This window comes from Megalobrama amblycephala, linkage group LG3 (genome assembly GCF_018812025.1).
Source record: "Megalobrama amblycephala isolate DHTTF-2021 linkage group LG3, ASM1881202v1, whole genome shotgun sequence".
Classification (NCBI taxonomy): domain Eukaryota; kingdom Metazoa; phylum Chordata; class Actinopteri; order Cypriniformes; family Xenocyprididae; genus Megalobrama; species Megalobrama amblycephala.
Window position 1 is genome coordinate 36,897,378 of NC_063046.1, and position 12,561 is coordinate 36,909,938.

Here is a 12,561-nt window from a genome sequence, read left to right on the forward strand (position 1 = left end):
CACTTTAATTACTTTTCATTTAATAAATGGGGTGTGCAAAAACAGGCATCATAGTCACAGTCATGTCAGTTTCCCTTTTTAAATGAATGAATGAATGAATGTATAAATGTATGAATAAATCGAATGAATGTGTGAAAGCACCTACTTTTGGCTCAAAGGTGGCAAAGAACTTGATGAAGGGATGAAATTCCTCAGCTGCGTCATCATACTCAATGAAGTCTGAGAAATAACAAATTTGGCATGATGGAAGTTGCTTGTTAAAATGAATTTAGAAAAAAGTACAACCTTAGCTGGAATCATCTCCTGAAATTATCTGGAATTTTTTATCAGAGTTTGTACATGGCAAACCCTAAATGGCATACTTACGTGAAGATTTCTCACTCTTGAAGTAGCCCATGAGTTTAATGTCCTCCTCGATGTTATGAAAGCCTTTGAGCTCTCTGTCATTACTGATGATCTCCACTGGTTCCTCAATCACCTGATAGAAGAACTATTAAATTACAAGTGACCTTTGGGTGTGTGATCTATAATCATGATGTATAATCGCTCACATCATAGAGGAATTCCAGCAGAGTGCCAGCTGCCAACTCGCCATCATACTCAATGATCTCATCATCGGCAAAGACATAGATGCTGTCCACCTCCAGCAGGCCTGCAGAAAACAAGCATCTGATTATAATCCAATGATAGTCCAAACTTTACTTTTAAAGTCAGAATAAAATGTTTTAATGATAAGAGTGTTGTTCTAGTAACAAAAAATAATATAGATCAAGGAACATGCTTTATTTTTTACAAATTGCATTAAAGCAATAGTTCCCTCAACAATTAAAATCTGTTAAACATTTATTCAGCCTCATGTCCAACTTGCATGACTTTTACAAATGCAATTTCAGTCTGGTGCTCAAAAAAAGTTATATGGACTACCTTTATAGAAGGTAAAACTTTACAAAAAGGTCCCATTAGTTACCATTAGTTTTCCATGATACAGAGCATTTATTTAATTTTTTGTTCACCAACAGTGTATACTTCAACAGACTGATGGCTACTGAAAACCGAAGATAAGAATTGTATTACAGGCTGTAAATGAAAGAATAGGGATTTCAGATGCATTCGTAGGATGTGATCAGAGATTACCCAGCTTCTTAGCAAATGCTCTGTCTTTCTTTGAATCCACCAGGCCGAATCCAACATCCTCATCCTCAAAATCATCAAGCACCTGGGCAGCAAGCTGTGGGAACAGCAAAGAGTTTATTGTAACCTGTGCAAGTCTAACTCTGAGACATAGTCTAAATGCAGAGCAGTTCTTTACTAATTGTGCAATCCTTTAAGAGTAGGCCATTCAGAACTACAGCCATAAAACACAACCTCTTTCACACTCAATATAGTCAAAGCCCAAACAAGGCACAAGGCCATCAATGCACATGCCAGAAGTGCTGCCTTTGTGCCTTTTAAATCTGTGTGAAAGAAGCTAGAGATAGACAAGAGATCTGACCAATGCAGGGTCTGTTCAGATCAGGCATGTAAAAGACTGGACACATAGGCACAGGTGCAAATGTATGTATGCTGTTGCTTAGGTCAACCGCATACATAAACATACAAACAGATCAATGCACACTATGATTATCAACACAACATAAGCATGTGACCATTCTATCATTTTAGCTTGTATACACACATGCTTGAAATGAATGCATAATGTAAACACAATAGTAATATTCAATTATCATATTAAAAATACAATCAAAAATAGCATAAATAATTATTTACCTTCACGTGGAGAAATGGGAGCTTTTAGCGGAAGTTCTACCCAGAAGACTCTAATGCACGTCATTACTCATTATCTAGCCAATCATTACACGTCACCTGAGTATATAAGTTCCGTTCCCACCCACTATTATGTTTGCAGTTACCTACGCCGGCATTCACCTCCTCCTCCCCACCACCACAAGGTCGGTCCCTGTCCATACATCGGGGGTAGGCTCCACCCCTGCCTTCATCTTAAGGCAGGATCTGCAAACGTCACAACCCATGTAAAGATAATAATTCCACAAATAACTGCAATTGCAGGTTTCAAACAGATATGGTGACAAAGAGGCAAAACTTATGGACTACAGCTTTAAATAGAGTACACTTTTATTACCATGTTTCTTAACACATGCAAGAACACTTTTAAAAAGTGCACTTTGAAACAATGTCTAATTAAAATTTAATTTAAAGTGCATTTTAAATAATTGTTTTATAATTCTGTGAGATCAACAAACTTGTCAAACCACTATTTCGTACTATTAAGACCTTTCTGAAACTTTTCAGAGAGTACTGTCTTTTCAGACTAGTACTGTCTTTCAGTGGCTTACTTCATATCTCTTGGACAGGCAGCAATTCATTAGCATTAATAAGCTCAAATCTCGCTCTGTCACTGTTTCCCATGTACCTCAAGGATCTGTTCTTGGTCCATTTCTATTTCTAATCTATATGCTTCAGATCATCCAGTGTCATGGTCTTAATTTCCATTGTTATGCTGATGATACACAAATCTATTTTACCTTTCCGCCCAATACTGTTTTTTCTCCCCCTTCTCTCACTTCCTACAGTATGTGTTTATGGGTTTAACTGAAGAAATGCTATATTAAACAGTACAGTAATAACACATCAATAATTTGTGTATTTAACAAACCAATAAATAAAATTATATAAAATCATGTGAAAACTATAACATACAAAAAATATAAACACAAAATTTTGCACTTTGATATCAAAACTGAATACAGGAACAGAAAGGACACGATTCTATCTAAGATCTCTACAACCTGTCAAGATACTGTGGAAACCCAACTCAGATTATGTAGAAAATGCTCACGCTCCCTTCAGTCTACCAGAGTATGTTGATTTACCCTTATAAACTGATAATTCTGATTATGTTCAAGATGCATACATGTTCAAGATGTTTTGTTCAACAAACAAACAAACAAAAAAAAACTTAGCGATCAGGTGTGAAATGAGAAGTGTCGGGGGTAACACATTACAAGTAACATGCATAACGTAATCAGATTACTTTTTGATGTAAGGAGTAGAGTAACGCATTACAAGTAATGTACATTATGTAATCAGATTACTTTATGATGTTACAAGTAAAGTACATTTCTTTTTTTATCTAAAACTTTGAAAGTTGTTCTTCACCAGCTGCAGAGCTTTTTGAACGAAAATAAGGTTTTTGATGTCTTCCAATCAGGTTGTAAGCACTTGTAAAAGCTTTAAATTATGTTTTAATGGCCACTGACTTAGGTGACTCTGTTGTATTGGTACTTTTAGAATTAAGTTCTGCATTTGATACAGTTGACCATGAGGTCCTTCTTACTTGGCTACAGAAAGTTGTGGGCATCAGAGGAACTGCACAAAGTTGGTTTCAGTCATACCTTAAAAATATAGGCTTTTCGCTCAATATAGGAGGATGCCATTTTGCCATCTTTATTGTTTTCTGTATGCTTACCTTTTGGCTCTATATTTGAAAAGCATGGCTTGTACTATAATTGTTATGCAGACGATACTAAACTTTATTTGCCCCTACAGCCCAAAAATGGCTCAGACTCCATCTGTGCCTGTCTTTCCGATGTCAAAGCCTGGATGACAATATTTTTTTTTTAAATCTAAATGAGAGTAAAACAGAGATCATCGTGTTTGGCTCTTCTGAAATCCCAAACATTTCTCATTAAATTCTGGTGTTTTATCTTCTTCAGTTAAGTCATATGTCAAAAACTTGAGCGTCTTATTTGATGGTGCACTTAAATTTGATATGCAAATAAATTTAGTTGTCAAATCAAGTTTTTACCAACTAAGAGCTCTCGCTAAAGTGAAGACTTTCCTGTCTTTTAAGCACTTTGAAACTGCAATTCATGCTTTTATTTCTTCTTGAATTGACTATTGTAACTGTGTCTGTATCCCTCTATCTTGGAATAAACAATTCTTCATTATCTAGATTACAAATGGCCCAAAACGTGGCTGCAAGACTTTTATGCAAGACATCACTGCTGCTATATATATACACACACACACACACACACACACACACAATATTTTATATATATATATGTAACCCCTCTTGTCCAGGTCCTTCTCACCCCGCCCTACGCGGGTCTCGAACCTGGGTCTCCGGCATGGGAGTCGGACGCTCTAACAAGGAGGCTAAAGGCTGCAACCTCTAGCGTCAGTCGCTAGAGCATCTCTTGAGATCAGAGGAGTGAGGTTTACTCGCACAGCAACTACTAGCTGGCCTCCGTTACACTCACCCCCCTAAACCTCACTCCCATCCGGGTCACGGCACCAATGTAACCCCTCTTGTCCAGGTCCTTCTCACCCCGCCCTACGCGGGTCTCGAACCTGGGTCTCCGGCATGGGAGTCGGACGCTCTAACAAGGAGGCTAAAGGCTGCAACCTCTAGCGTCAGTCGCTAGAGCATCTCTTGAGATCAGAGGAGTGAGGTTTACTCGCACAGCAACTACTAGCTGGCCTCCGTTACATATATATATATATATATATATATATATATATATATATATATATATATATATATATATATATATATATATATATATATATATATATATATATATATATATATATATATATATATATATATATATATATATATATATATATATATATATATATATATATATATATATATATATATATATATACTTGGTTTTGGTCTTTTTATGTTTGGTCTTTTTAGAACATTGTACAGCACATTGGTCAACTGTGGTAGTTTTTAACTGTGCTTTATAAATAAATTAAGATTGAGATTTAAAGTAATGCATTAAGTAACGTGCATTACGTAATCAGATTACTTTTTTGATGTAATAAGTAAAATAATACATTACACGTAATGTACATTATGTAATCACATTACTTTTTGATATTAATGCAAATCACACGACTAACACAAATACATTTGTGTAGAGTCAAAAAAGTTACTGCAGATGAAGTATTTTAAAAAAAAAAATGCTCACAGTAATAATATGAATTGTAGCTGAAATATAGCTAGTGTTACATGATGCACTACTGTCCATTGTAGAGGCTGATATGCAATTATGCCATCAAAAACCCATGCATATGCAAGAAAATGCTTTTTGAATAGCTGTCAACTGGAGCTCTATGCATTAAAGGGTTAAAATACTTGTGAAAAAAAAGTTTGAATATGCAACTGACTGTAAATGAAATTTGACAGTACAGTGGAGGGGAATATTTTCTATGAATAAACTTGTATTTTGCTATTTAATGACTTTGAAAGACTTGGAATATATGCGATGGACTACTTTTATGATAAATTAATGGCACTTATTTGTCAATTATGTAGCTTTCATAATTTTAGAAACCTGAACATTCTGCAAAACATCACCTTTTATGTTCCACAGGAGAAAGACATGGTTTCGAACAACATTAGGATGTGTAAATGATGGCTGCATTCTCATGTTTGGGTGAAATCATTCTTTAACATTCCTGACTTCAGTAAATCAGCACACAAATGTCAAAGACACAGCACTCACAAGACACTTAAGCTTCATTCCGACACTTTTTCGCTACATCAGAGTTTGTCCCAATCTTCTTGAATGAAATCAACAAGGCTGTGTTTAACACAGCTCATGATGTAAAAGTTGGGACAAGCTCTGTTCCTCTCGAGGGAGAGTGGCACATTCAAGAACAGACGAATAAGCGGACGGATGCATTAATGGTAGCAGCTCTTGTTGTCTCTGCCTCACAGGAAGTGCTATCCTGTAAACTCACTGCGACAGCTCTCACCGACCACATCCAACACGTCTGAAGGAGCATCATTCATTCTCTCCATGGGTCTTACAAACCGTTCATATGTCATAAAACGCCTTTAGAGTGGCTCTAGTGAGGGGGGAAGGATGCTATTCAGATATTTTGGATGAAGCTTTAGTGATAAGCCAGACTTGAGAAACAGAGAGAGAGAGAACAGAACACAACAGGACTTGAACATACCTGGTAGGTCAAGGCAGCAGGGCTTGTTAGCAACTGCAGAGAAAGGTCAGGTGACTTTAGAGTTTAGCATAAAATAACCAACACAGCATAAAATTAACTATTATTGCTCTTAGTCACAATTAAAGATTTGAAAACGAATTATGTTGTGTAATTGCTTTGTACAAGCCTTTGGGCTTTTTAGAAACACTTTCCCTGCACTTTTGTTCTGTTATATTTGTCTCATCGTGTCTCATATTTGTATATTATGCTGTCAAAAGATGTTCAGAAACAAATTCAAACAAACATCCCAGGCTCATTGGAAATACTCGACTGCAAAACAGCTCAAATGTATAGGCCTACCTATACACACATTTCACTGCAGTTGTGAAATGTGTGCTGAAAATGTTCCAGCTGAAATAAACACAAGTGGCAGTGAACACTAATTATGATTACAGGTGCACATTATTGATAAATACTTATTTTAGTATGGTTTCTTGCACAATATGACCTCAAAATACTTTTATAATAACTTTTATAATAGTGCATGATTTGTAAACTAATACATTTTGATGTTTTCATCACACAACCAGCTCCACATGTGTGGCTTTTCTGACATAATAAACTTGCTCAGTAGCTCACCTGGCTGGTACATCTTTGCACTTGTAATGTGGAGTGCTCTAGTATGAATCCCATGAAATCACGATTCTAAAAATATGATTTAAGAAAAAACAAAAAAACACCAGAAGCAAGCTAAAATGGCATGGTTGCTTCAACAAATGTGCTTTTATCTCACGTTTGCTTAACACTTGGTGGTACATTATTTTCAAATGCGTTTTAGCACTCACCAGGCATGCCGCAATACGTACAATAATCGCTGAAATTAAATTTTGCAACAGTCACATTTTAATTTATTTTAAGGAAATTTAACTCAATATTTTGGGACACATTTCACTTTAAAACTGCCGTGCTACACGCAACACAATACAATTTAGCAAAAATGTACCAGGCACATTTTTTTTTTTATGACTATCTGAGCTGTTTAATCCAATTTGTTTTGCAACCCAGAAGAAAGCTATTTTCTGTGAATGTGTGAGACTTCAGATTCATCAGACGCTATAGGTAAATAACTACAAGAATAACAAAGTGCAGTAACTGGTGAAACTATTTATACTACAAACCAGTGTGTTTGATTGCTGATGAAAATAAAATGACAACATATAGGCTTACTAGTTTGCAATATAATCTGTATAATGGACTGGTTTTGTACAGGTAAAAGAACTGAAAGCAGATGACAAATGGAATCCTTTACACATATTCGGGTTATAAATGCCCACACCGATCTTACATTAAAAATAAGGGCTGCATTCAAAATTGCATACTTCCCTACTATATAGTAGGTTAAAAAACAGTATGTGACATAAGAAGTATGTCTGAATTCACAGTACTAATAAAAGAGTATGCAAAGGATTGATGAATCCGAACGGGTTGATGTGCGCGTTTATATGTCACAAGCTTCTGATCAGATTTAATCTTTTGACATGCGTACACTGCACGAATATACAGAGTTTACCACTGTTGTTGCATACTAACCATTCTCATGTTATTTGTTTTAAAAAGCAGACTTAATATTTATCTAATTCGGGTCCTAATTAGGCGACAACGAGGACATGAACTGTTGAGTCATGCTGCCTGTATTTATCAAGTAGTAAAAGCAATTTATTCAACAGGAAAAACAGCTCGTTCCACACATCATACTTCATTATGCCATTTCTACGTCACTGCACATGCGCTCTACTCTCCAGTTTCAGTTTTCAATCCGATCAAGTGTTTACATGTCCTCTCGATCACATTACAAAAGGAAATATAGCTGCGAGCAGCGATGACGGGCCAAAGCCTGGTGGCACCGCTACCCCGGTGGCTTCAGGGCAACTGTGCATGGCGGGCAATGGGCATTTAAAACAGTTAAACATAAAAGGACTATGTCAATTTCAAACCACATTTACTGCAGCAGCTGATGCTCCTATGATCACAAACCACAACAGCCACATCCATGAGATTGTTTAAATTGAGATGACTTTCATGTCATAGAATGTCGTAAATCAATTTCAAATGAGTGCAGAATATCATCCTAATCTGACGTCTGTGATTTTTCTCAGACAACCCCTATAAAAATTCTAGAGGAAATTATATACTATTATTTGTGCAAACTCCACAGTGCTCTGATAAATCTAATCCAGCCTTAATGCAAATGTCTGTGATTGCTGATGTTGTATAATCCTAACACTTCTCTTCATGTGTTTTTTGACCTCCCTGAGCTGTTGTTTGTGCACCAATCTTATGCACCAAAAGCATGCTTTCATTTAAAAAATCCCATGGCACTTCTCGTAAAGAGTAGGGGTGTAACCCCGGTGTCCTGGCCAAATTCCCTCTATAGGCCCTTACCAATCACGGCCTCCTAATAATCCCCATCCATTGAATTGGCTCTTTCACTCTCTCTCCTCTCCACCTACAGCTGGTGTGTGGTGAGCGCACTGGCGCCGTTGTACTGTGGCTGCCGTCCCATCATCCAAGTGGATGCTGCACACTGGTGGTGGATGAGGAGAGACCCCTGATATGATTGTAAAGCGCTTTGGGTGTACAGTTGTACATATGAAAGCGCTATATAAATGCCTCATTCATTCATTCATTCATTCATTTAATTGCAATATGTGTGGTATAAGATGAAAAAAATAAATAAATTAATTAATAGAGCCAAATCACAGATACTGCAAAGACAATTTTAATGTCAGTCTCAGGTAATAGTAAGGTACATGTCTAGATTTTTCTGCTCACTTATGCAATTTTATTTTAAACAGCCACTTTTATAATAATGTGAAATTTACTGAAACAGGGTTTTTGTAGGGAGGATTATTATTTATGGGGGAGGAGGGAGAGAGAGAGAGACAGACTGAGAAGATCATTTTAAACAAACAACAACAAAAAAAAAACATCTAAATTGTGACATAAAGTAGTCTTTGATATATTTTTAAATATACCTGCACAAACAGTATAATAAAAACAAAGGCATTGTTCTATCTATATAAACTATTGCTCTAGTGCTTGATTTATCCAACCCTGTTTAAAAATAGGTATATTCTGCCCTCTTGTTGTTACTCTATGTATGACATTTATCCATTTTTCAATCAAATATAATTAAATCTGCCTATTTTTAACTTACACATGCTTTTTGAATAAAAAAAAAATGAATAAAATGTGTTTATTTGAAACATTTGTATTATTCTATATATAAATTAATAGTGTATAGTGTTTTTTTTTTTATAGAAAATATGAGTCATTCCGTTTCCGTTTTTTGACATTACTTCAATCTATCACCATGGCAACACCGTTCGAGATATCCATTATCCATTCTCAATTTAACATATTCAATGTCTTAGCACCATGGTAAAAAACGTTTGGTCTGAATCGAATAAACCCCCTAGAAGTAATAGTTTAAAATTCAGAGCCTGTTTATTAAAAAAAAAAAAATCCACATTCAAACCAAAATATCTGACTTCTTGTTGGTCAGAGCTAATGACTGTAAATCAGAAAGTTGTCCGGATTAATGAGAACAATAAGTGTACCGAGTTTGGTGATTGTAGGTTAAACTAACCCCCCCACTTTTGTCAAAAGGTGGCACTGTAGAGCCCCTGCTCCCTGCCCGTTTCTATGGCTTTGTCAATGTCTACTGTATGACAAGTATGACAATATTGAAGTGTGTCGAGTTTCATGCAATTTGAAGCATGTTAAGAGCCTCAAAAATGCCCAAGAATAATATAAAAGGTTCACGTGTTGCCATTGCAACAATATTTAAGATATCAAAAAAACATTGACAGGTCTACATCTGCCATGCTTTGACATTATTTTGCTGAAGTTTGAAGCAAATCGGGTAAAAATAAGAGGGTGATCTCAAAGCATTTTAAAAGTGATACACTTCCTGCAGGTGGCTCTTTGAATACATCTGAAGACTGCCATGTAGATGTCTTCAGGCCAGGATTATTATTAAACGTGAATTTTGGTGCCAAATGGACATTGCCTGAGTTACAACAACTGCCTGAGTTACAACAACTTCCTGTTTCATGGCATTAATCACATACATTAGCACTTAGCCAGGTGTTGCATGATTTAACATGTTTCTAGCATGTTTAGTACATATTGGGATATTTAAATGCTTCTGGGAGTGAATTACAGTGTAAAGCATGCTATTTCCTTTTGCCATCAGGTGGCGCTATGACTAACTGAATATTGGCATGTACAAGTCTTCACACCAGGACTCTTATCATACGTGTGAAGTTTTGGGTAGGTCGGACATTGTATGCCTGAGTTACAACAGCTTCTCCTTACATGGCGCAATATAAGACTTTGTCAGGCTGCCACGGACATGCCCTTCAATGAAAACTCAACATCAATGCAATTTAACATCGCTAAGGCCTTAAGATTAGAGTGAACAAATATGATGTTGATCTGGTTAAATCTCTATGAGGAGTTAATCACAGTGTAAAACATGCCATTTCCTGTTGCCTGGAGGTGGCGCTATAACTGTAACTGAATATTGGCATGTAGATGTCTTCAGGCCAAGACTCTAATAAAACACATGAAGTTTGGGGCAGATCGGACATTGTATGCCCAAGTTACAACAATTTCCTGTTTCATGGCAAAACATCAAAATTTGTCAGGCCGCCACGGACACGCCCTTCAGTGAAAAGTCAAGATCTTCGCAATTTAATGTCACAAAGGCCTTTACATTAGACTGACCAAATATGATGTTTATCTGATAAAATCTCTAGGAGGAGTTTGTTAAAATGCAACATCTTTGACCAAGCAATTACAATATAGTTCTCACACCATCGGTACTCGAGCCCTTTTAGGGTCCATGTAAACACAGCTAGTGACAACATGGTGAATTTAGTATGTCCAGATTACATTCATGTTAATATATAGAACACACTTTTTTAGGGCTTTCAAAGTAAGCACTTATTCAAAACAAGTACCTACTTAAGAGTGTGTACGATTTTGGACGCAGCCAAGGTGAATAAACCCGTATCTGCAATGGAGAGAAAAATTATATCGCTTATAACGTTTCTTGTGGATGTGTCATATGAAAAGTGCAATGAGATGTACCCAAAAAGCACCAAACTATTCCTTGTTCACAAATAGAGATAATTTATTTTTTATATGTATATTTTGAAGGTATTAAAGGCAAATTAAAATACAAACCCGATTCCAAAAAAGTTGGGACACTGTACAAATTGTGAATAAAAAAGAAATGCAATAATTTACAAATCTGATAAACTTATATTTTATTCACAATAGAATATAGATAACATATCAAATGTTGAAAGTGAGACATTTTGAAATGTCATGCCAAATATTGGCTCATTTTGGATTTCATGAGAGCTACACATTCCAAAAAAGTTGGGACAAGTAGAAATAAGAGGCCGGAAAAGTTAAATTTACATATAAGGAACAGCTGGAGGACCAATTTTCTACTTATTAGGTCAATTGGCAACATGATTGGGTATAAAAAGAGCCTCTCAGAGTGGCATGGTCTCTCAGAAGTCAAGATGGGCAGAGGATCACCAATTCCACCAATTCCCCCAATTCTGCGGTGAAAAATAGTGGAGCAATATCAGAAAGGAGTTTCTCAGAGAAAAATTGCAAAGAGTTTGAAGTTATCATCATCTACAGTGCATAATATCATCCAAAGATTCAGAGAATCTGGAACAATCTTTGTGCGTAAGGGTCAAGGCCGGAAAACCATACTGGATGCCCGTGAACTTCGGGCCCTTAGACGGCACTGCATCACATACAGGAATGCTACTGTAATGGAAATCACAACATGGGCTCAGGAATACTTCCAGAAAACATTGTTGGTGAACACAATCCACCGTGCCATTCGCCGTTGCCAGCTAAAACTCTATAGGTCAAAAAAGAAGCCATATCTAAACATGATCCAGAAGCGCAGGCGTTTTCTCTGGGCCAAGGCTCATTTAAAATGGACTGTGGCAAAGTGGAAAAGTGTTCTGTGGTCAGACAAATCAAAATTTGAAGTTCTTTTTGGAAAACTGGGACGCCATGTCATCCGGACTAAAGAGGACAAGGACAACCCAAGTTGTTATCAGCGCTCAGTTCAGAAGCCTGCATCTCTGATGGTATTGGGTTGCATGAGTGCATGTGGCATGGGCAGCTTACACACCTGGAAAGGCACCATCAATGCTGAAAGGTATATCCAAGTTCTTGAACAACATATTCTCCCATCCAGACGTCGTCTCTTTCAGGGAAGACCTTACATTTTCCAACATGACAATTCCAGACCACACACTGCATCAATTACAACATCATGGCTGCGTAGAAGAAGGATCCGGGTACTGAAATGGCCAGCCTGCAGTCCAGATCTTTCACCCATAGAAAACATTTGGCACATCATGAAGAGGAAGATGCGACAAAGAAGACCTAAGACAGTCGAGCAACTAGAAGCCTGTATTAGACAAGAATAAGATAACATTCCTATTCCTAAACTTGAGCAACTTGTCTCCTCAGTCCCCA

General features: G+C 36.7%; 1 protein-coding gene across 4 annotated transcripts in view; it reads right to left on the reverse strand.

Moving 5' to 3' along the window:
- Positions 1-12,561, reverse strand: part of casq1b (calsequestrin 1b) — a 76,565-nt gene that overhangs the window by 12,287 nt on the left and 51,717 nt on the right. For 2 of the 4 annotated variants that reach the window (XM_048185342.1, XM_048185345.1), the window contains exons 2-6: positions 6,001-6,033; positions 1,135-1,228; positions 552-652; positions 367-478; positions 146-219 (exon numbers count right to left, since the gene is read on the reverse strand). In XM_048185342.1, coding sequence (XP_048041299.1) covers positions 146-219; positions 367-478; positions 552-652; positions 1,135-1,228; positions 6,001-6,033 — 414 coding nt within the window. Of the gene's footprint in view, positions 1-145; positions 220-366; positions 479-551; positions 653-1,134; positions 1,229-5,781; positions 5,890-6,000; positions 6,034-12,561 lie in introns of all 4 variants that reach the window. The other 2 variants (XM_048185344.1, XM_048185343.1) reach the window with 2 other exon arrangements.